The sequence below is a fragment of the Macaca nemestrina genome, chromosome 4, assembly GCF_043159975.1.
Source record: "Macaca nemestrina isolate mMacNem1 chromosome 4, mMacNem.hap1, whole genome shotgun sequence".
Lineage (NCBI taxonomy): Eukaryota > Metazoa > Chordata > Mammalia > Primates > Cercopithecidae > Macaca > Macaca nemestrina.
The window spans coordinates 60,946,235-60,972,435 of record NC_092128.1 but is presented as its reverse complement, the minus strand read 5'-3'; the positions used below and the strand labels follow the sequence as shown (position 1 = coordinate 60,972,435).

General features: G+C 34.4%; 2 protein-coding genes across 2 annotated transcripts in view; both read left to right on the top strand.

Moving 5' to 3' along the window:
• The window catches only part of LOC139362528 (cadherin-related family member 4-like), a 45,849-nt gene extending 34,392 nt beyond the window's left edge, over window positions 1–11,457 (top strand). Inside the window, exon 5 of the mRNA XM_071094085.1 lies at window positions 11,432–11,457. The gene's annotated coding sequence lies outside the window, so the exon portion shown is untranslated. The remainder of the gene's footprint in view (window positions 1–11,431) is intronic.
• The window catches only part of LOC105475393 (cadherin-related family member 4-like), a 33,856-nt gene continuing 17,858 nt past the window's right edge, over window positions 10,204–26,201 (top strand). The window contains exons 1-3 of the mRNA XM_071094129.1: window positions 10,204–10,287; window positions 11,432–11,573; window positions 11,753–12,006. Of these exons, the coding sequence (XP_070950230.1) occupies window positions 10,204–10,287; window positions 11,432–11,573; window positions 11,753–12,006 (480 nt within the window). The remainder of the gene's footprint in view (window positions 10,288–11,431; window positions 11,574–11,752; window positions 12,007–26,201) is intronic.

Below are 26,201 nucleotides of genomic sequence, written 5' to 3'. Positions count from 1 at the left end.
ATTTTAGTCATGCTGATAAATGTGTAGTGGTATCTCATTATGGTTTTAATTTGCATTTCCTTAGTGACTAATAAAATGTTGAGCATCTCTTCCTATGCTTATTTGCTTAAACTATGCTTATTTGCTTAAATGACCACATTTCTTTTATTCTTTAATGTATGAATGCTGTTTATACCTAATACTGACCTGCCATTTGTATTTATCAACCTGTCTGTCCTTCTTCATTTAACTTTCAACCTCTCTGTGTCCTCATATTTTTGCTATGTAAAAAGGTCTTTGTGTAACTCTGTAGTCTAATTTTTAAACTCAATATTGTGGTCTGTATTTTTTTCATTGGCAACTGAGTACATCTACATTTATTGTAGTTGTTGATATATCCGAATTTGACTTATATGATCTTAGTTGTACTTTCTAAAACCTTCGTCTTTTGTTCCTTTTCTTATTTTTTTTCCCTTTTTGGTACACTGAATTCTTTTCTGTTTTTTCCCTCCACTGGTTTCAAAATAATACATTATATTTTTATCAGTTAGTGGCCACCCTGAAAAATTTTCTTGAACCAGTCAGAATGAATCCATTGAATAGATAAAAACCTTACCCATTTGAACAGGCAAAATTTAATATAAAGAATTTTACATAAAAAGTACAAGTAAGATTATACAAGTCAATTCAAATATATCGAGAACCACAATGAATGTAAATAAATGCAACTTGCCAATTTAAAAATGCAGACCATAAAATAATATACAGTTTAAAATTCAATATAAAGATGTTTTAACTAATAAATGGTAGTTAATTACAAAGGTGCTATAAGAAAACACTAAGTGTTTCAAAAATAGCAAGTATAAAAGAATAGCTACTAACTCTAGGCTCAGGAAGAAACGACAGTGAAAGCACTAAAAGATTAGGAGAGGGCCTCCCTCTCTGACGCTGAGAATATTACCTCTGGAGGAGGGTGTAGCTACTACAAGAACACGCAGCCTCTTAATGGTAAAGAAAACTGCCAGAAGGTTCTGGCCCGAACTGATCTTTAGAAACAGACAGAGTACCTTGAAGACACAGCTGGCATTGCCAGGAAAGTAGTCCACCAATGCTGCTCTGAGAACATGCCTGAGGTTGTAGGTCAAACTACCAGTGGAAGTCATTTCCTGGAGTTGCTTGGAAGCTGCTAGGTGGAGAATGTGAGCTGATAGTGGGTAGGACACAGTCTGAGGATTGCTGGAATCCCATGACAAAAATAAATAAACATATATATATATATATATATATATATATATATATATATATATATATGATTATAATAAATGGAGGATTTTAACTGGGAAGAGAGGCATACTTCTAAGGGTTTTTCTTGGTACTGTAACTCCAGAACTCTCTTTTCACAAAGCCTAGAACTATATCAGTTAGTAAAGAGAAATGTTCAAAAGTTAGAGTGCTCCAGCTTCACAATCAGGGCAAAAAGAGTGATTTGAAGCTGAAAGACAATAATTGGAAAACTGGTATAAAAGCTTAACAAACATTCGTATTAAATATTGAAAACTTCTCCCGGTCAACTTCAAAATCTTACAATAGTTAAATTACGTTTGTCTCTTTGATATACATATGGTTAATATGTATTTCAATGTTTGTAGTTTTAGTAACACTATTTACTTATTTTTATTATCATTGATTGTAAGCAGAAATGGAAAGTTGTATGTTTAGATGTACCAACACATTGCCCCGTTTCTTTGCTTTTCATTCTTTCTTCAAGTTCAGACATTCCTTCTGTGATGATTTTTTCTTTTCTTCAAATAAATATTTATAAATGCCTTTAGAATGTAGGAATAGTAATGATAAACTTTTTTCATTTCATTTTAAATATTCTTGAAAGATAATGTAATTAACACAAATTAATAGTAGCAATCATTGAGAAGTCTGCAAATACTACTTCTGTTAATATCTTTTCTTCTTTAGTGTTAGTTTTATGATGTATCCTGATATCGATTCTTCTTTAGATATACTGCTTCAACTACCTTCTGCTTTCTATATCTGTGAATTTATCTGTTCTTAAAAATATATGGTCACCATGCTTTCAAACAGTACATATTTTCCTTCCTTTTTGTTCTGTAGAACTTGGATACCAGTTAGATATGAGACACTCTCATTTGGCTCTCCATTTCTCTTAATCATTCCTCTTTATTTGTATTTCCTTTGTACTGCATTCTCTGCAATTTCTTTACATTTACATTTCAATGTAATGATTATTTCATTGACTATGTTTTGTCTACTGTTAACCTATTCATTGTGTTAAACCATTTTTTTAATTTCCAAAAGTTACATTTCTTTTTAAATATGCTTGGATCATTTTTTATAGTCTCTGCTTCATTTTCCTGATAGTCTATGTTTTACTTTTTAATAATTTTATATTTATCTCTTAATAATTTAAATATATGAAGCACTTAGAGGCCTAAAATCCTATTGGTTGTGTTAGCAAATGCTCATTTAATGGGGCATTCTCCTCTATGAGATCTTTTGTTTTGATTCATATATGAGTGATCTAATGGGAATCCTGGAGTGAAAGTTAAGGATGCTTTCTTCCAAAAAGAGCTTACTTTTTGCTTCTGTTTTGAAACAGGGCTCACTACCCATTAAAAACTACTGTAATCTTCTTCAAGAAGCCTTCTGTACCTGGTTTTCAGCTCTCTCATTTCCTGCTGCTTCAAATCTGAACCTCAGGATTGAAGTGCTGATAAAGTCACTGGCCAGCTTTATCATTTACTTACAAATTTGAGTTGCAATTTCTCTCTCTCTCTTTTTAAAAAAATTCCACCTGACCATAAAATATCAATACTATATATCCCATGGTATGCATTAATCATTATATTTTATCTAGAACCTCTTTATTTGTAGCAGTACAGCCATTCAGAGCTGCTGATCTGATTACCATCAAAAGCAAAATTCTCAAATAGACTTTTTGATTACTTTAATTCAATTAATATATACTGGTGATAGTACTACAACCTGCTGTTTGGAAATCATTGGTGAACACAGTCAAAGTACTTAAGAATATTTTAGAGTGAAAATTATGTATTTTGATTACAAATTTTAAAGAATTATCCCCCACTCTTCTTAACTTTTTATCTGATGAGCATCATCATTTTTTTCTGAGTTTCCATTTGAGATTTTTAAAGGTTTTTCTTAAAAAAATATTGATATATAAAATTTAAAGAGATACTTGAGTGCATGTTCCAGATGATTTGTTTTAATTGCTACCTAAATATTTTCTCCATGCAAATAAAAAATTTTGTTCTCACTAACTTAGTAAAAATGGGAACCCAAATCCAAGAGCTACATTGATGTGGACAATAAATTGTTGACTTTAGACCTCTACTGAAATTTCATGTAAACTAAATGAAACTTATCATATGAATAGTAGTGCTAATATAGCTCTTGTTGATTTAGATTATTAGTCTGCAAAGTTGAATCATGACTTGTATCATATTATGTATCATACATTATCCATCATACTAGTGTTAGAAAAAATAAAGCCATAAAGCACTCACAAAATATAGTTTAGAGTGAAAAATCTGTCACTTTACAAAAGGCAAATACAAAATTCATATAACAAATAGAAATACTTGAACAAAAATCTAATTGGGGAATTGGAGCAATTTAGGAATCCATAACTATCATTTTGCATCTTGAACTCTACTGCAAAGACTTAGAAATTTCCATCAAATCCTCAACCATATTTTCTAGTATTTATTGGACAATTCATTGAAACAGTGACCTTACACATCCTGCACATCACAATCAGATGAGTAGCTTGCTCAAAACAAATTGTTGGAACCCATCATAGGCCTATAAAATTAGAATCCTTGGAAAGCTGGTATTTTTAATTTTTAAGAATGTAAGAAAATTCCAGAACAGACAATTCAAAAACAGTAGACTAGAAAATCTCTAACTTAATTCTTATTCTCAAATTATGTGAAATAAATTGGATCTTACATTAACCAACAATTGGACATATATTTATTTAGTAAAATTAAAATAGAAACATAATTATTGAAAGGATTTGAGGATTTCTCATTTGGCCATTTATAATGGCAAAAAAGCAAAGAATAATAAATGGTAATTTGTTTCTGGCTGAAGATGAATTTCTGTACTGTATTTCTCCCCTACTTCCTGTAAGAATTATTTTCTAACTGCTGTCTCTTTCTGTGCTCTAAAAACACTCAGGTGATTGATTTAGCATACGGAATTTTTTAAAGATTTAATATATAAATGTTTTATCTCACAACTAGAATGTTCACTTTTTGGAGTCAGGCATATTGCCATATGGTATTGTTTTTCCACAATTTCTAGAACAATATTTAAAAAGTGTACAAACACATTATTAATGTACAGTAGTTTTATATTATGGATTATATGTACAATTACTTACATATGTAATACTGCAATTATATTTAAATAGGATTTTTTTATTTAGCAGAGAGCATGTTACATTTACGAACAAAAACAATCAAGCTACTATTGTCCAGTTTAGGAACTTGGGAATTCTTTGGTTTGATTGATTGTGCACCACTGTACCAGAAATGCCTTCTGGGATCTCCTTCCTTTCCAAGTCACAGCTTATGCTCTTCACCAGAGATCATAGCTATTCTCATTTATAGGAATAATAAATGTACTATATTGTTCTCCATTTGTTTTGAAACAAGAAAAAGCACTTAACTTGCCTTTACACAAAGACATCTCCCTCACTCTTCTGTCCATGTCTTAAAAATATATAATTAGGTTTTTATAATTAGTATTTTATTCTCTGGTATCCCCAAGTATCCCCCCATGTGCATATGTATCTATAACCACAAACACACACACAATTATAAATATATACAATTATATATGTGCAAATATATATTTGTATAAGTATAAATAAACATATAAATATAGACATACAAATATATATCTAAATATAACAGGTACAATATATATACATAGATATGTATATAAATACATATATATGCATATATACGTACCAAAAGATAGAGAGAGACATCTATAGGTGCAAGAGCATAAATGCTAATAGAAAAAGAAACGTCTTTCAGTGTTAAACACATTTACTTGAACTGTGTTTGGAAATGATGAGGCTTTAATTCCATATATATAAATTTAGTAGGGAAGAAGACATGAATAGTTAGAAAAGATTTGAGTACCTACGTTTTTAAAAGCCCCTCAAATTTTGTTGTACAGACCAGTTGATGACTTCTAATCTAGATAATCTCTAAATTTCTTCTAACTTTCAAAGTCAATAAAATAATTTGAGTTTACATTAATTAATAACTACATTACATTTATTCTTAAATATGTATAATAAAATCCTAAATTTAGAGAATTTTATCTGATTATTCAAAACGTAAACAAGCCAAAAATATTTATATGAGATTATAGTAAATTTCTGAATGTTCCTTCCTGTTAGTCTTCCATAAACTGTTTCTTAACTGTTATCACTGTGTCTTCTGAACTTTAACAGTAACATTGGGGTTAGCACATCGTTTTTGTTTCATGTTTCCAGTTCTATCTTATCAAATAGAAACAAGCTCCTTGAGTTTAACCACTATGGTATACACTAATGTTGATTATTAAAGTTCTAGTTAAAACTAAAACATTGTATCACTTTAAATAATAGAAGTTGCCCAGGTTAAGTACTAATTTCAACAAGAATATAAGCAAACTAGTTTATGTTAATAAGAATGTAAAGAATCATTTTATGTAAAATTAGTAATGTATAAATTTAAAAGTGATGGTGTTTGTAATCTTTATAATATATAATAAGTATTCTTCACTTTTGAAGATGGGTTTGTTTTTGAGAGATTTTGTGTCAAATATAATTAAAAATAACATGAAATACAATGGGATTCTTTAATAGAGTTGATTATTTTATGAACTGAAAAATTTACTAATTTTACCTGATTTGGGAAATTTAGAATTCCATTTTGTTTTTTATGGTTGGTAAATATATAGGTAGAGACCAAAATAAAAACTTCAAGAACTTGTCACCAACTTGTATGTGATATAAAAAAAGAATATTACATTCAAAGAGTTTTGCCAAAATTATCACCATTTAGTCTATTAATCTATGAGAACCAAAATTTTAAAACACTAAGGGTAATATATAAACCTGTTTGTCCATGAATTCCCAATAGGCATTAATATTCGTACAAATAATTAGCTATCATGTTAAAAGAGATACAAAAATTTCACACTTTCTCTAAACATTTCTGCAAAAGAATGCCTTATTTACAGGTACTCAGGCTCTTAATTTCCTCTTGTAGAGTGAGTTCTCAGCTTCATAATTTTATGACTACTTCTCTCCTTTAGGTAATAGGAAAGAGTATATAGTGTCCATTTTCACTTGGTATGTTATTATTTAAAAATTGGCTCAACTTTACTCAGTGTTCATGTAAAATAATTCATTTAACTGAAATTTATATTAAGGAAATGGCTCTTAGCTGTCCAAATTGTCCAGAAGTTTCTTATTTGTATTCTAATAATTGACACAAATTTTACAGTTAAAAGGTCTATCCTATCTCCAGAATACAAGAAGAAAATAATAAGAAATAATGTTAAAATTATAATTTCTATATTGAGATACAGAAAATATAGATAGCTTTGATTTATTTATATTTAAAAATTTATAATATATTATCTAAGTATATAACAATACAGAAATTAAAATGTCTTTTTCTTATTAAAGATAATTCCAACTTAATTTATTTCTCTTTAATTGGGAACAGGTTTAAAAAAAGTCCCAGATAAATTGGCTATTTGTTTTAGTTATTGAAATTTACTTAATAAATATATGTAACAAAATTATAGAGTATGAGCATTCCAGAAGTTTAATAATTCCAATTATTTAAAGGTTGTAAATACCTAAAAAAAACTTTAGTTTCTCTCTCTCTCATAGATTTTGTATCGAACAATTTTACATAGACCAATAGTTCTAATATTTTAATTGGGAACATTTAGAAACATGGATGTGCTATATTGTGTTGTAACTGGAGATTCAGTTAGAGAAATCACGGTCTTTTTCCAAGATTAATTCTGGCAAGCAACACTGGAATAATATATTAAAACCCATGTCATAGAAACAGCACCTCAGAAATGGGAACTGAGGATTCAAGATTGGCAGTCTCCTAGTGCTTAATGTTAAGAACTAGCTTAAAGGCTAGTCATAATGATATTGGAAAAGGAATAATTCTTCCTTCCAACATGTTCTCAGAGTCCAAAAATATAGAGGAGATGGCAAAAAGATTGTTGCAAAATTACAGCTCTAGAAAATTAGGTCAAGAGATGAACTTGGAAGCCACCAATAAATAAAAGCCATAAATAATCATATAAATATTTTTGGAAGTCTTTTGACAATTTCTGGATAATGAATATTATTATACTCACTAAGGATATTGTCCTTATACTTTATCCTTTTTAATAATGTTTTTACTCTATTTAGGCTTGTTAATTCCTCATTAAAGATATGGATTCCCTTTTTTTAAAAAATTTACTTTAAGGTCTGGGATACATGTGCAGAACATGCAGGTTCGTTACATAGGTATACATGTGCCACGGTGGTTTGCTGCACCTATCAACTCGTCATCTAGGTTTTAAGCCCTGCATGCATTAGGTATGTGTCTTAATGCTCTCGCTCCCATAGCTCCCCAACCCCCAACAGGCCCGGGTATGTGATGTTGCCCTCCCTGTGTCCATGTGTTCTCACTGTTCAACTTCCACTTATGAGTGAGAACGTGCAGTGTTTGGTTTTCTCTTCCTGTGTTAGTTTGCTGAGAATGATGGCTTCCAGCTACAACGATGTTTCTGCAAAGGACATTAACTCATTCTTTTTTATGTCTGCATAGTATTGATATGGATTCAGTTTTAAAGGTAACAAGCTTCATAAGAAAATCCATGGATAATTTCAATTCAATTAACTAACTCATGCTCTTCCCATTTAATAATTCTTGTTCTTATAACCATAAAGTGCTTGTTCTTAAACAATTCTCATTGCTTCTTTATAAATTGACACTATGCTTACAGTGATGGTACTATGCTAGAACCTCTATAATAAAGCCATTAGAGGTCATAAGTGCTATTCGATGACTTTTTAGTGAGACGATTGAAATTGAAATAATATATTGTCTTATATATTGTTTATGGAAGACCTGCTGCATATTCCAATCAGTAGTATTTACTAATACAGTATATCTGCTTTATTTCACAAATGAATACTTGAGGAGAGAGGAAAAGGTAAAGGAATGAGTAAGTCCAGTGGGCAAATAAGTGGTAAAATGAATTTTCTGTGAAGAGACACATCATGCAAAGTTGTAGAGGTGAGGAACTCTGCCAATGTCCAGTTTTGAGGATTTAAAACAGCCTGATTATTCTGTAATGATAGGATCTCAGCCATTAGATAGATGTGTGTGTGTGTATGTATGTGAAATGTATAGATGTGTGTGTGTGTATGTATGTGAAATGTATCTGTAGTTTGTACGAACGTATCTATAGCATAAAACTCTATAACTTAGCACACACACACTCTGCAAAGCAAAAGAGCTGTGTAGATCACATCAGTAGATCAAAAAAAAAAAAAAAAAAGTTCCCTGAAGAACTCTCAGCTTACTCCAGAAAAGGTTACTAAGCATTCCTTACATGGAAGAAATATCATTTTCTTAACGGGGAGGGGCATCTTAAGGATAATATAAAATTAAATAACAGTATTATAGGACATGAGAGTTATTTAAGTAGTGGAGTGGATTTCAGTGTGTGTTCATATTAATAGGAAATTTTCTCTAACTCAAAGGAAAACAGTGTTTCTGAAATTTTTATTTTACTCCAGGGAAAATCAGAATATAAGATCATATAATAAACAAATATATTTTAACAATAACTTCCACCTCCATCTTCTTATAGCTGTTGATCATTGATTTCTGCAATGTTTTTCTGTTTGTGCGCTCAATAACTTTTCTACATCTGGTTTTATACAGGCGTTTTCTTGAAATATATATGTACATATTTTTCCTTTCTTATAAAATGGAAAGAAACAAATAGGAAGAAATGAAAGTTTAAATACTGAGCAATAATTTTTCTTTTCATAGACAAACCTAGATACCTGTGTTTGATTTGAAAGTGTTTTATAACCAACATTTCCGTTTAAAATGTTATAAGTATGGCCGGTTGATTTAAGAAATATTTGATCAGCAAGGGGAAAGTGTTTAGAATTTTATTTAAAATGTACGCTTACGGCCTGGCATGGCGACTCATGCCTGTAATCCCAGGACTTTGGAAGACCAAGGGAGGTGGATCACTTGAGCCTAGGAGTTCAAGACTAGCCTCGGCAATATAGACCTCATCTCTACAAATTTTAGCTTTTTTAATTGATTGGGTATACAGCATGCTGCCAGCTGCTTGGGAGGCTGAGGTGGGAGAACAACTTGAGCCCAGGAGGTCCAGATTGCAGTAAGCCGTGGTCACACCACTGCACTCCAGCCTGGATGGCAGAGTAAGACTCTGTCTCAAAAAAAAAAAAAAATTAAACATAAATTATAAAACAGAAAAACCATAGTTTGTTAGATGTGAAACAGCTTTGAGAGCATGGAAACTGATCTATCATTTAAAAGACTGAGATATGCCCCTCTTTCAATGAATTGACACAATTCAGAATATCTTTTAAGATATAAAAGAGACTTTTTCTGAGAGCACATAACAGAAGCAGGACATTTGGTAATAGTTTAAACTCTGATAATGGTGAAATAGAAAGCAATATTAAGTAGAGAGGCAGTATGGCACACCAGTTAAAATTTGGACCGTGGAGTTATGTGTTTTGAGTTCAGGTTCTCTCAGTTTATTTATATGTGAGCTTGAACATTTTATTTTGCCTGTTTTCACTTTCTATTACAGTATATTTTACACGGGGTTATTGTGTGGTGTATGTGTTAATGTAGGTAGATATTCAATAAATATTAGTTGTTTTATTATTATGTACTATTACTACAGCAGCTGTGAAAAATATTGTGAATGAACACATGCTATCTTTCCCTTTTTTAAGCTATACTTGGAAGGAGAGAGGGAGACTAACGATGTGTCATTTCCTGGGAAATATGGTTAACAATGCCTTAATTTTAAAGGAATCAGTACTTCAATAGTGAAATTGAGTTTAAATATTAGCAAGTGTCCTTTATGGCCTCCAGCAGACAATCCAGCAAACCAAGCTGCATCTGCAGTGGAGAGAAAAATATAGTGGAATTTGCTCTGCACTCTCAGGTGGGCTTCTAAGAAACTAACTGCTCAAAGACGAGGAAGATGCTCAAGTATTACTAAGGAAAATAAGGAAAGTATAAGTTGAAGTAGGCACTTCATTTTCTTAAATCAAGGGCATAAATTGGATTGCTTTTACGTTTCATTCTGAAACATTAGTAGTGTCTTCCTTGAGTATTACTTTGAAAATAACTCTGAGACTGTGTATATTCTTCAGGATCCATAACTACAGTAAGAATTTAGGAATGAACCATAATTCTAGATAGTCTGAATTAGTTGTAAGCATAAAAATGCTTGGGAACACTCACGGAGTTATCCATATGTTTTGGCAATGACAGATATCAATGAAACCGTTACTTTAATAGACTAGAATATCCGTTACAGGGAGGAAGAAAGATGGTGGCAAGTAGCTTATCAGACAGTTTGTATCAAAGTCAAAGCTTAGGCTCTTTGACTCTATAATCTAGAGTCAAATAATTTAAACATTCCCAAAGATAATATAATTCCCCTGTCAATCTAATTGCTGAAATCATCAGCATGTTTGAAACAAGTCACATGATCTACTAGATTGTGAATTTCTTTACAACAGAATCTATCCTGAGTTTACACGCAAAAAAAAAGTACCTGAAATCATTAAAAGTGAATGTTTCTAACAAACAAGATTGTCTAATAGTGAAATATGCTCCCTTTTAGGTGGTGAGTGCTCCTGAGGTATTGTTTAAGAGACTTGATGTCATATATCTTCTGGAATAAAGGGAAATTATTAATATTGTCTATAATAATTAAAAGATGAATAATGTCTATACCATTGAATTTCCAATCTAACTTTAAAATTCAATAATCTCATGAATGTCATGATTATCCGTCCTAGCCTTATTACATAGGAAATAGACATCTATTAAATAAAAATTAATTCCTCATTCATAAAATTAAAAATAAGATGTAGAATTTACTTCTCAGTAACCCCAGACTAGAAAGTATCTGTGATGAAACACTAAAATAGATTATTCAGGATGAATGGTAAATGATGAGCAATAATGAGCAGTTATAAAGCTGAAAATAATGCATCTAAAAATTAGGCAAATAATTTATGAAATACATCAAGATTGTTAAGACATAACCTGAAATAGAATATATTTATGTTTTATAGAATATAAATGATGAGCCTCCTGTATGCAATCCACCACATTTGGAAACTCAAATTTATTCCACTGTTAAGAGTCCTTTCATTCAGCTCCGCTGTTCAGACAAAGATTCTCCACAGGAACATCTGAACTATACAATTGTAGGAGGTAAGACGTATAATTTCAAAAATGTTATTTCTCTGCTGTTTTACAAGATACTCATATGAGATATTTTGTAACCATTGGAAATATATTATGAAACATATTTTAAAATAAAAATGTAAGACAATATAAATCACAATACATAATGTAATTTTATTTCCTTTTTATTACCTAATCATTCTCAGGAAATACAAATAATCAATTCACACTTCGGAGACTAGGTGGTGATCCTCCTTCTCTGGCCATCACACAGAATTTCCAGTATGATGTATTTCAAGGGGTTCAGAGCCCTGTGACTTTCCAGCTACTTATTGAAGTCACTGATGAATTAGGTGGGAATAAGCCTAGTCAGCTGTCAGCCACTACAACAGTCATAATTCATGTCCTTCCCTGGACCACAACACAGCCAATTTCTTCCACAAAAACAACTACAACTACAGTAAGTACTTAGTGATGAAATATAATTCTAAAGTCATGTGAATTAGTCATAAACATAGAAAGTGCCTGGAAACTCTCACAGGAGTTAACCTTGTGTTTTGGCAATGAAAGACATCAATAAAACAGTTATTTTAATACATTTGGATTCTCCTCATCAATGTAAGGAGAAATTATTGAGGCCGTTAAACACTACTTTTGAAACAAAGTAAACACATCAATGGTAATCATTTTTATGGGCCCTTTCAAGATTTAGTTTAGAAGTCTTAGTAATTCTGTTGAGTCTCATCACAGTGTACTTTGCTCTATTTAAATTAGAACTTATAAAGGTTTTTAATGTAAATAACACCATATTGAGCTCATAAAATATTTAACAAGCTTGTTTTTTTGAAAAATATGCAGTCTGACGGGAAAACAAGATATACACTTTGGCTGAGTCAGTTCAAGCTGCTTTTAAAAAATGCCATAGACTGGGTGGTATAAACAACAGACACATATTTCTCATGGTTCTGGAAGCTGGGAAGTCCAATGTTAAGGTATCAGCACATTTAGTGCTTTTTCTAGTTCATAGATGGCTGTCTTCTCACTATGTTCCCATACAGTGGAAAGAGGGATAGACAACTCTCTGGGGTCTTTTTTATAAGGACTCTAATGTCATTCATGAGGGCCCCACCCTCGTGACCTATTCACCTCAAAAATGCCCCACCTCCTGATACCATCATATTGAGGGGTAAGGATTTCAACATGTTAATTTTGAGGGAACACAAACATTTTGTCCATAACACATTTATTTAAGAAGTTACAGAAAAGTCTTCCCATTGCTTAAGAGTCAAGAAGTTTTGCATTAGTTATACAAAATCACTATAATATAAATTTGAATATTCTTGATCCACAGGGAAAAAAATTGATTGGGGTGGTATAGGACTGGTCATTCTACCAAGTGTCTCAAAGAAGCAAATTAAAATTTTCCCTGTGACACAGTAACAGTAGTCTAGCCTTCCAATTAGTCTAATCATTTTTCAATCCAACTGACACACCACATGATTAAATATAACCAGGCACATGAGAAGATAAGATACTATAACCAACTGAGAAGCAACAGAACCACAAAAAGCAGAAACACAGTAGCTATAAGTAATGGATTATCAAACATAAACTCAATTATTATTAAGTTCATGAAATGTAAACCAAGTATGAAATTTGGTTAGGGTGTTGGAGACTATAAAGGTAATAGAATATGTTAAAATAGTTCAAATATATCTAGAAATTGAAATACAATAACGAATTACAACTTGACAGATGGATTTAATGGCTGGTTAGAAACAGCCAAAGAGACAATTAAGAACTGAAGATATGTCAGAAGAAACTATCTAGAATGAGATATGGAAAGACAAAAATGATGGAAATTACTAAGGGAGAGGAAGGACATAAAAATGAGAAAGAGAAGAGCTGGTTTATTTTAACTTGAGAGATGAGACAGGGAAAGGAAAAGAAGCAGTGTCTAAATATTTTCAAAATTGATTAAAGATAGTAAATTGAAGAAGTCTCATGATTCCCTAGAGGAAAAAATGAAAAGAAATTTATACTTAAACAGAACATGGAAAATCTACATAAAATCCAAATATAACAAGAAATATTAAAATCAGTTGTGAAAAAAAAGAAAGATTTCCTTCAAATGAGTGTTCACAAGACAGCTGGCTTTATGATAAAAATAATGGAAGCTAGAAAAATTGAAATGTTCGAGTAACCAAAAGAAAATAACTCCACCTAGAATTCTATACCCAGCAAAAAATACATTTAGGATCAAATATATAAGCTTTCAATTTGTCTTTAACTGGATCTCATAGTATTTTTATTCATTCATTCCAAAATATTCTCTATTCCCTTAACTTCTAAAGATATGGAGAATTTTCTAGTTATCTGTTTCAATTTGTAGTATAATTATTTAGGATCAGAGATTATAACCTTCTTGACTTCAGTCAACTGAAATAGATGGGGAATTGCTTTACAGTCTGATATATGATCCAGTTTTGTAAATGTTCATGTGGTCATATGATGTTTATCAAAATAAAACTACAAGGCAATAGTAAAAGGATGACAGTTTCAAGAAATTATACTGGGCAACTGATATGCATATAGACGGAGTAGAAACAATCCCCTATAAATCAAGTCTAAATGCATTATAGACATAAAATGGCAATAATAAATAAAATAACTATACTTTAGAAAGAATTTAAGAGACTACCTTATTAACTTTGTAATAGGGAAAGATTTCATAAATAAAACAAAACTAGAATAAGAAAAAAATTGAGAAAATTGAATACTTTAGAATTAAGAACTTCTTATAGATGAAAGGATAGGATGTCTAACTTTTGGATTAAAATAAGTTGGGATGGAGAGAAGTAAGAAAGAAAAAAGATTAAATAAAACAGTATACATTGACAATTATTGGTATTGTATGATGGGTACCTGGTGGATTATTGTAATATTTTTATACTTTTGTGTATGTGTTAAGTATCATATAAAGTAGCTGTAAAATAATGGAAAGGAAAATAATCTGAGATGCCCATGAATTTTGCTAAACTATTAGTATTTAACATGGCAAAGTGCTCCTCAAATTACCCTCACAGATAAAATACTCTCACTTATTTAGCGCTTCATTAAAACTTTGTTATCTGCTTTAGAGCTTTTAGTCATATATTTTATATAGTTAAACTCTATAATTTATTATTTAAATCATGAATATTCTCCTGGTCATCAGCAAATTGCTTCTGAGTCCCTCTCCCCACTCCATGGCATATGACAATAGAACTTTCTTTCATATTCCACAAATATATATTAAAATTGTTTGATAAGTCAGGTAAATATTGCCTAAGACTAAGTTATATTGTCAGTGATATTGCAAGGTATTATGGTAGAATTTCAAACAGTTAAAAAGTGTTGTTTTTCATTTCTGGCTCAACATGAAACTCACCTCTTTAATTCTGAGTCAATTTTCTCTGCTAAAATCTTGCTTCTTTGGGAGAGATCATATTTAGCCTGTATCATCGAAGAAAAAAAAGCTCCTAATTTATGTTAACACATGGTTTTCCACCATTCAGTTTCCCAATTAGTAAAGCAAAATCTAGCAAAGCAGAAGACATTGTAATAAAACATAATAGACAAATTTTGCAGCAAGGTGGGAAAGGATTTTAAAATTTGTAGTTGAGCTAAGGGGTATTCTAATCTATGTACTTCCTTTGGTAATCTACATTAGGCTTGCTAAAAGAGGCAAACCAATTAATACTGTCCTCAAATGATTACCAACCTGTGACTTATGAATTTATTGCCACAGACTGTAGCAAATGGCCCATCTTTTCTCCATAACCAGTATCAGCTTTTATATTTATATGTGTACTAATGTAATACACACATCTCTGCAGGGAGACATATGTGCAAAACGTGTAACCAAACCAGAAGTAACCTTCGAAATTCTGTGTTTCAACTAATTCATTGTGTAAGAAGGAAAAATGATATGCAGATAGGTTGTCACTTACATTTGCTTGAGAGTGAGTAAATATACAAACACACCTGTATATTTTATAATAGCCTTTAAAAAACTAATATTTCTAAACATTTGTTAAATGCAGCACTGACTAGCCATTATTTATATTTGGGTACGTGTATTAGTCTGTTTTCATGCTGCTGATAAAGACATACCGCAGACTGGGAAGAAAAAGAGGTTTATTTGGACTTACAGTTCCGCGTGGCTGTGGAGGTCTCAGAATCATGGCAGGAGGTGAAAGGCACTTCTTACGTGTGGGCAGCAAAAGCGGAAGCCCCTGATAAACCCATCAGATATCGTGAGAATTATTCACTATCACAAGAATAGCACAGGAAAGACCAGGCCCCATGATTCAATTATCTCCCCCTGGGCTCCTCCCACAACAAGTGGGAATTCTGGGAGATACAATTCAAGTTGAGATTTGGGTGGCAACAGAGCCAAACCATATAATTCTGCCCCTGGACCCACCAAATCTCATCTTTTCACATTTCAAAACCAATCATGCCTTCCCAACTGTCCCCTAAAGTCTTAGCTCATTTCAGCATTAACCCAAAATTCCATAGTCCAAAGTCTCATCTGAGACAAAGCAAGTCCCTTTCAGCCTATGAGCCTGTAAAATCAAAAGCAAGCTAGTTACTTCCTAGATATAATGGGGGTATAGGTACTGGGTAAATACAGCCATTCCACATGGGAGAAATTGGCCAAAACAAAGGGGTTACAAGGCCCATCCAAGTCCGAAATCCAGTGGGGCAGTCAATTTTTTTTTTTGGAGGGGGGACAGAGTCTCGTCTGTCACCCAGGCTGGAGTGCAGTGACGCGATCTCAGCTCACTGCAAGCTCCGCCTCCTGGGTTCATGCCATTCTCCTGCCTCAGCCTCCCGAGTAGCTTGGACTACAGGCGCCCACCAGCACGCCCCGCTAATTGTTTGTATTTTTAGTAGAGACGGGGTTTCACCGTGTTAGCCAGAGTGGTCTCAATCTCCTGACCTCATGATCCGCCTGCCTCGGCCTCCCAAAGTACTGGGATTACAGGCGTGAGCCACTGCGCCCGGCCTTGGGGCAGTCAAATTTTAAAGCTCCAAAATGATCTCTTTTGACTCCAGGTCTCACGTCCAAGTCACACTGATCCAAGAGGTGGGTTCTCATGGTCTTTGGCAGCTCCACCCCTGTGATTTTGCTGGGTACAGCCTCCATCCTGGCTGTTTTCACGGGCTGGTATTGAGTGTCTGTGCCTTTTCCAGGTGCACAGTGCAAGTTGTCTGTGGATCTAACATTCTGGGGTCTGGAGGATGGTGGCCCTCTTCTCACAGCTCCACTAGGCAGTGCCCCAGCAGAGACTCTGTGTGGGGGCTCTGACTCCACATTTTCCTTCTGCACTGCCTTAGCAGAGGTTCTCCGTGAGGGCCCTGCCACTGCAGCAAACTTTTGCCTAGGCATCCAGGCATTTCCATACATTTTCTGAAATCTAGGCAGAGGCTCTCAAATCTCAATTTTTGACTTCTGTGTACCTGCAGGCTCAACAACAGGTGAAAGCTGCCAAGGCTTGGGGCTTCCACCCACGGAAGCCACAGTCCGAGCTCTATATTGACCCCTTTCCGCCACGGCTGCAGCAGCTGGGACACAGGGCACCGGATCCCTAGGCTGCACACAGCACAGGATCCCTGGGCACAGCCCACAAAACCACGTTTTCTTCCTGGGCCTCCTGGCCTGTGATGGGAGGGGCTGCCGTGAACGTCTCCAACAAGGCCTGGAGCTTTTTTCCCCCTTGGTCTTGGAGGTTAACATTAGGCTCCTTGCTACTTATGCAAATTTCTGTAGCCAGCTTGAATCTCTCCCCAGAAAATGGGATTTTCTTTTCCATGGCATAGTCAGGCTGCAAATTTTCCAAACTTTTATGCTCTGCTTCCCTTATAAAACTGAATGCCTTTAACAGTACCTAAGTCACCCCTTGGATGCGTTTCTGCTTAGAAATTTCTTCCACCTTATACCCTAAATCATCTTTCTCAAGTTCAAAGTTCCACAAATCGTTAGGGCAGGGGCAAAATGACGCCAGTCTCTTTGCTAACACATAACAAGAGTCACCTTTACTCCATTTACCAACAAGTTCCTCATCTCCATCTGAGACCACCTCAGCCTGGACCTTATTGTCCATATCACTATCAGCATTTTGGGCAAAGCCATTCACCAAGTCTCTATGAAGTTCCAAACCTTCCCTCATTTACCTGTTTTCTTCTGAGCCCTCCAAACTGTTCCAACCTCTGCCCTATTACCCACTTCGAAAGTCGCTTCCACATTTTCGGGTATTTATCAGCAATGCCCTACTCTAGTGGTACCAATTTACTCTATTAGTCCGTTTCCATGCTGCTAGGGTATAAAGACATACCCTAGACTGGGAAGAAAAAGGGTTTTAGTTGGACCTACAGTTCCACATGACTGGAGAGGACTCAGAGTCATGGCCACTTCTTACATGGCAGTGGCAAGAGAAAACAAGGAAGAAGCAAAAGTGGAAACCCCTGATAAACCCATCAGATTTCGTGAGACTTATTCACTATCAGGGGAATAGTACGGGAAAGACGGGACCCCTAGATTCAGTTAGCACCCCCTGGGTCCTCCCCACAATATGTGGGACTTCTGGGAGATACAAAACATATGAAGTTGAGATTTGGGTGGGGACACCGCCAAACCATATCAGTATGTTATAAAGGTCACCTGTATTGCCAACTATCTGTCTATTTCCCAACTGTATGGTCAAACCTTGTGCCAGGTATTGGTGAACAAAGTTAAGAAAGTCAGAGAAATCCTTTTTACTATAAATGGTGGAATATAAAACTATAACTGCTTTAAGTAATAAACATTCATGTTCAGAAAGTGGAGGATTATTACAGCGTAAATTTGAAGATACCTGTACAACATCCTAAGGAAGATGGACTTTGTCTTCCAATCATAGAGGATCTAAAGAAACATACCAGAGAGGGTGACGGTATCAGATATTTCTAAGTATGAATGATTTTAGACTAAGGATGCGAAAATATGAAAGGAAGATTGGTGGATGCAGATAAAGTACTCACAAAACCAGCTAGAAGCTTCTTTTAATAATCCAGATGAAAGAATTAGGCTCTAAACCAAGGCAATAGTACTTTATGTGAAGATGAACCGCTACATCTAAAATATACATAATTAGTAGAATTCACCATCTATTGTATTTAAAGTTTGTGCATTAGAATATATATATTATGATATATCATGGGAAAGAGAATTTCTCTTAGGACCTAGCCATTATTATTATAGACTATATATTTTATTATTATTAATACAAAGCAGATCTTTCTATTTAGAATATTGGATGAGATATGAAAACTTAAAAACATTTCTAAGTGGTTAGAATATAATGCCAGAATTTTATCTGCTTCTAAAATGTAACTATAAAAGTCTATTTCAGAAATAGAACATTCTTAAAGCCAGATTGCTAACAATGTCTATGAATTTTAGAGGAACAAAAAGGCCTAATGATAAAAAGTTCAAAGTAATTAAGAACAAATTCAATTACATTACAAATATTATAGGAGACCCTTTCAGCATGAAATTCATTATAAATGCAGATTTTTAAAGGAAAACTTCATTCTATGTTCTTTAGAAAAAAATTAGAACATCCCATAAACTGTAATCTACTGAAAGCATTCAATAAAGATCTTTGCATCTTTTACAGTGCCAAATATGGTACTTGATAAATCAAAGACCAATGCCATACGTTATCAGAAAGGTATGTGATAGTTCATAATTGGGAGGAGGGGAGGTTCATGAACCATGTTAGAATCTGATGAAATCTTATGGCTCCTCTCTCCAGAATAACACATACATATATACATGTGTGTACACAATTTTATATTCAGTTTTAGAGCCTGTAAAACCCATCCATGGAATCCAGGTTACAAAATACTAAAAACAAGAGTTTATCTGTGCTTTTTAATTTGTAAAAAAAAAAGTTTTCATGAGCAAAATATGTTTCTATTAGTATACAGTGGAAGTCACTAACATAGCTACAGGGAAATTTTACATAATATATTCCTTAAATATATCAATATTTGGTGTGCACTTATAGACATTAGAATGAGTAAAATAATACCTTGAAACTTAGGAAGGAGAATAGAAAGAAATCCTTTTATCTTAAGTGTAGAATAACTTAGTTAAATAAGGTAATGATAAATAAACCCAACCCTAAATTAAATAAAATAAACAAAATTGTTGTATATTGTCTTCTGATTCACCTTAGTCTTTGAACCCATACCTGATTATTCAGAGGTCTCTCTCAGGGCAGGTAGAGAAGACATTAAGCCATGTTTCATGAACTGAATTAAACCCTTCCAATTTGAGTCCAGATTGGCTAAAGAGACAATGAGGTAACTGGCTAGACACCATTTCCTGCAAATCTGATCCCCAAGGAATTATGAATCAAAATTTCTGAAACTATCTGCATGTAGCAAATTGAGCCCATAATAAAAATTCCAGAGCTAATGTCTACTTTGACAAAATGAAAGAAAGGTAGATTTAAATCATCAAAATTTATAACTATGTTATTTAATCTGATTTCAACATAAACAGTGTATAAACAGAAGACTAGGAAGGAGAAGGTCTATAAATAACTCTGTCCAATATTTTCATCATTTCAACCATTCATATTTCATGATGCAAATCAGTAATGAAAATGTTTTAAACAATCAGTGAAGAACTAAAAAAAATTTAAGAGCTGCATAGAGTGACAAAACTGGAATTTTTCAGTGCTTTTCACTTAATTTGGACATTAAAGATGAATCCTGGGGATATTATGGCTGCTTAGACACACCGGAGACTTATATCTTTGTAATCTCATGTGTTTTTTCTTCTATTGTGCTCATTGCACAGGCACATTACTTTTCCAAGGCTGATTTGACTCGTCAAAGACCAAACCCTTACTACATACACCTCATAAGATAATTTACAACCAAATACTCTTGGAACTTTGTTTTCAGCTGATAGTTTGAAACAGTCATATGCTGGAGCTGGCTTATCCCAGCTGAGACAGCCCATTGTTAAGCATGCAGAAATTTTGTAGTCTTGTTGCTAAGCATTTGGTAGCCTGAAATAGGTAATGGTGGGAATATTTATATCACAAAAATTGGCAAATGCATACCATGTTTTTGGTTTTGTTTTACCTTTTAAAAGTTGGTTTACCAGCACATTATTGGACCTATTTTATTCTTTAGTAGACATAGAAAGGCAGAAAAATTTATGGTGAATAGGAAGAAAGTTTAAGAGAAATTAGCAATGTTTGTATATGATATGGATATTTTTTTGAAGCCAGAGTACCCAAGGAAGCCACCAGCACTATCTGCTAGCCTGAGTCTAATATTCACTAGACTCTATCCAAAATGCCTGTAGAGATTAGAGATATATATTACTTGCTGTCAACTATGCTTTAATATCCACCCTGCCTTATCATCCTAGGAAGTGGAGCTCACTGTGATATTTCAATGATCACCTGATGTCTCTAACCCATCAACTAAGGTTTTCTTGTTCTTTGTCTTCTCCTAATATGAAGACTTAAATTGCAAAATAATAGTAGTGGTAATAATGGTCACAAATTGTTTGCCTACTGAATGCTATAAACTTCCATAAGGTATTTTCTTCCCCATAGAAACTCTACAAACTAGGCAACATTGTTCCAAACAAAAAAATTAACTTGCTCAAATTAAGTGAAAGTAATAATTTTAGCCCAGATATGTCTATTTCCAGAGAACGTGTTTGCTCCATTATACTAGTATTGCTATATTTTTCAAATTTGATTAATTTATGCATGCTTTTTAAATAAAAATGAATCCCCTAGACATCCAATATTGATTTATATTATTTTTGTAAGAGGGACAAAAATATATCTATTAGATTATATACCTTTAAATGCAGTGGGAGAATTATAACAAATCTGCATCTCTTACCTCAAATTGTTTCTAAGAAAGAACTAGTAAAGAAGCATTGATGTAATGAGTTGATGACGATGAAAATAATACCTGTATGGTATGCCAGAAATTGGAGAGGCTGTGGCAAAACATATTAAAAAGAAAGCATGCCCATTTTTATCTGGTCTGGCCAAGCATACAGGACAGATGCATGATGAGATACAATGTATGTATTTACCCCTGTGTGAAACAACAATAAAAGATCCCTTAGACCTACTGGGGGACAATGGAAATTTTTGCTGCTTATCTTGGAACACTCTGATAGTCAACCTACAGACTATGTAATTATTCTTCTTAAATTATGAATATGGGAACTAAGGGGCTCAGTCACCCTTCTATTTGTGGATTTGGAGCAAAGTCTCTTGGTGACCCTCAAAACATTTCACTTTCTGCTATTTGATAAGGGACATAAGTTATGCAACTGTTTTACTATTTCTGTATGTATTATTTCACATTTAATCACTCTATAAAAAAACAAACTGCATGAATAAATAGTGAGAATCACATTTTACATTAATTTATGTATTGGTCTTTGTGTCCATCTGACTCTCAAAAGGAAACAAAAAAATGAGAAAAGTTGTGGAAGGAGCTATTTAAAAGGGTGTAGACACAGTTAAGGAAAACCAGCATGACATATATCTGCCTGTCATTCCATAAGCAGATTACATCCTGTACAATTGATATACATTTCCTTTTCTGATTCCACTTGGTGACTCTGCTGCCTAAAGATGCTCAATGAAGTCTTCCTAGGCCATTCAACATAAGAGCTAAAGTTTATTTTTAAGGAAAATAATGTCTTACCTTATTAAAAAGAGAACACTACATACGCTAGTTTTTATTAGCATAGTTGACTTATTTTTAAAGATTACCTATGAGCTAGAAGCTAATATTGTACTTAATATTTTACACAATATAAAGGAAGCCACATGGCATTCCTGTGTAATGATATGGATAGTCAAAGTGAGACAAGTCACTGATTAAAGAGATTTAAACAATTTTTTAGGTTTGGATCATTTTGTTTTGATCTCCTAAATAATGACCTTTCACTCAAAAAAAATAATAGTTGTGCAGTCAATCCCTTAAAATTTCTGTCTTTATATTTTTAAATACTTTTTCCTTTTTTTCTTTTCATGCATTCTAATTTGTATGACATATATTAATTGAATTAGTACCTAGGATTAAGAATGAATAAGAAGCTCAAGAAGTAATATTATAGTAAAAGAAAAAAGCACTTAATTTTTTATACTAACAAGGCTCAGAAAACAATTTTGACAACACTAATTTTTAAATTTTAATCATATTCAATAATTTATAATATGACCAGGCCTTCTCATCAAACGCAAGTAAAGTTTTCAAATGAAATTTTGAAATTAAATGTAAACAACATAATTTCACATAGATTGTATCCAAACAGTTTTTACATTTATAGTAAGCAATCCTAAGGTCCAAATAGTGCAATAGAAAGAGTATGGCCTTAGGAATAAGACAGGTTTTGGTTTGAATTCCAGCTCTTTGACTAGATCATCCTGTAAAACTGGGTTGAGTTATTTACCACCTTTGAACCCCCATTTCCAATTTTCAATAGAAATTATTAAATTATTTTAGAAGCCTCTCCTGGTGCAGTGCCTGGAATATAGAAAGTCATTAATAGCTAGCAGCATTATATTAATGTTTATTAATTATTTTATAAATGTGTATTAATTGATTATAAACACAGAAAGATTGTTTGCAAACATCAAGTGTAAGTGATTGCCGATATAGTTACCAAACCGCCAGTTCTCATTTACAGTTCTCCTTAAGGAAAAAAAATGTTATATTTTATTTTATAATTGTATTTATTTTATTATTTTACTTATTTACTTTATATTTATATATTATTTATACTGATATTTTAAAAAGTATTTTCTGATCTTTATTAAATTTTATAGTAATTTTCTTAGCAAATGGGCAGGACCAGCATTTCTTCTTAAATTGGAAGTTTTACCACTATTTGAAACAGATCGGGGGGCGGAGCAAGATGGCCAAATAGGAACAGCTCCAGTCTCCAACTCCCAGCGCGAGCGACACAGAAGACCGGTGATTTCTGCATTTTCAACTGAGGTACTGGGTTCATCTCACTGGGGAGTGCCGGACGATCGGTGCTGATCAGCTGCTGCAGCCCCACCAGCGAGAGCTGAAGCAGGGCGAGGCATTGCCTCACCTGGGAAGCCCAAGGGGGAAGGGAATCCCTTTTCCTAGCCAGGGGAACTGAGACACACAACACCTGGAAAATTGGGTAACTCCCACCCCAATACTGCACTTTAAGCAAACAGGCACACCAGGAGATCATATCCCACACCTGGCCGGGAGGGTCCCACACCCACGGAGCCTCCCTCATTGCTAGCACAGCAGTCTGTGATCTACCGGCAAGGCAGCAGCGAGGCTGGGGGAGGGGCGCCCGCCATTGCTGAGGCTTAAGTAGGTAAACAAAGCTGCTGGGAAGCTCGAACTGGGTGGAGCTCACAGCAGCTCAAGGAAACCTGCCTGTCTCTGTAGACTCCACCTCTGGGGACAGGGCACAGTAAACAATAACAAAACGCAGCCGAAACCTCTGCAGACGCAAACGACTCTGTCTGACAGCTTTGAAGAGAGCAGTGGATCTCCCAACACGGAGGTTGAGATCTGAGAAGGGACAGACTCCCTGCTCAAGTGGGTCCCTGACCCCTGAGTAGCCTAACTGGGAGACATCCCCCACTAGGGGCAGTCTGACACCCCACACCTCACAGGGTGGAGTACACCCCTGAGAGGAAGCTTCCAAAGCAAGAATCAGACAGGTACACTCGCTGTTCAGAAATATTCTATCTTCTGCAGCCTCTGCTGCTGATACCCAGGCAAACAGGGTCTGGAGTGGACCTCAAGCAATCTCCAACAGACCTACAGCTGAGGGTCCTGACTGTTAGAAGGAAAACTATCAAACAGGAAGGACACCTACACCAAAACCTCATCAGTACATCACCATCATCAAGACCAGAGGCAGATAAAACCACAAAGATGGGGAAAAAGCAGGGCAGAAAAGCTGGAAATTCAAAAAATAAGAGCGCATCTCCCCCGGCAAAGGAGCGCAGCTCATCGCCAGCAACGGATCAAAGCTGGACGGAGAATGACTTTGACGAGATGAGAGAAGAAGGCTTCAGTCCATCAAATTTCTCAGAGCTAAAGGAGGAATTACGTACCCAGCGCAAAGAAACTAAAAATCTTGAAAAAAAAGTGGAAGAATTGATGGCTAGAGTAATTAATGCAGAGAAGGTCCTAAACGAAATGAAAGAGATGAAAACCATGACATGAGAAATACGTGACAAATGCACAAGCTTCAGTAACCGACTCGATCAACTGGAAGAAAGAGTATCTGCGATTGAGGATCAAATGAATGAAATGAAGCGAGAAGAGAAACCAAAAGAAAAAAGAAGAAAAAGAAATGAACAAAGCCTGCAAGAAGTATGGGATTATGTAAAAAGACCAAATCTACGTCTGATTGGGGTGCCTGAAAGTGAGGGGGAACATGGAACCAAGTTGGAAAACACTCTTCAGGATATCATCCAGGAGAACTTCCCCAACCTAGTAGGGCAGGCCAACATTCAAATCCAGGAAATACAGAGAACTCCACAAAGATACTCCTCGAGAAGAGCAACTCCAAGACACATAATTGCCAGATTCACCAAAGTTGAAATGAAGGAAAAAATCTTAAGGGCAGCCAGAGAGAAAGGTCGGGTTACCCACAAAGGGAAGCCCATCAGACTAACAGCAGATCTCTCGGCAGAAACTCTCCAAGCCAGAAGAGAGTGGGGGCCAATATTCAACATTCTTAAAGAAAAGAATTTTAAACCCAGAATTTCATATCCAGCCAAACTAAGTTTCATAAGTGAAGGAGAAATAAAATCCTTTACAGATAAGCAAATGCTTAGAGATTTTGTCACCACTAGGCCTGCCTTACAAGAGACCCTGAAGGAAGCACTCAACATGGAAAGGAACAACCGGTACCAGCCATTGCAAAAACATGCCAAAATGTAAAGACCATCGAGGCTAGGAAGAAACTACATCAACTAACGAGCAAAATAACCAGTTAATATCATAATGGCAGGCTCAAGTTCACACATAACAATCTTAACCTTAAATGTAAATGGACTAAATGCTCCAATTAAAAGACACAGACTGGCAAACTGGATCAAGAGTCAAGACCCATCAGTCTGCTGTATTCAGGAGACCCATCTCACACGCAGAGACATACATAGACTCAAAATAAAGGGATGGAGGAAGATTTACCAAGCAAATGGAGAACAAAAAAAAGCGGGGTTTGCAATACTAGTCTCTGATAAAACAGACTTTAAACCCTCAAAGATAAAAAGAGACAAAGAAGGCCATTACATAATGGTAAAGGGATCAATTCAACAGGAAGAGCTAACTATCCTAAATATATATGCACCCAATACAGGAGCACCCAGATTCATCAAGCAAGTCCTTAGAGACTTACAAAGAGACTTAGACTCCCATACAATAATAATGGGAGACTTCAACACTCCACTGTCAACATTAGACAGATCAACGAGACAGAAAGTTAACAAGGATATCCAGGAATTGAACTCATCTCTGCAGCAAGCAGACCTAATAGACATCTATAGAACTCTCCAC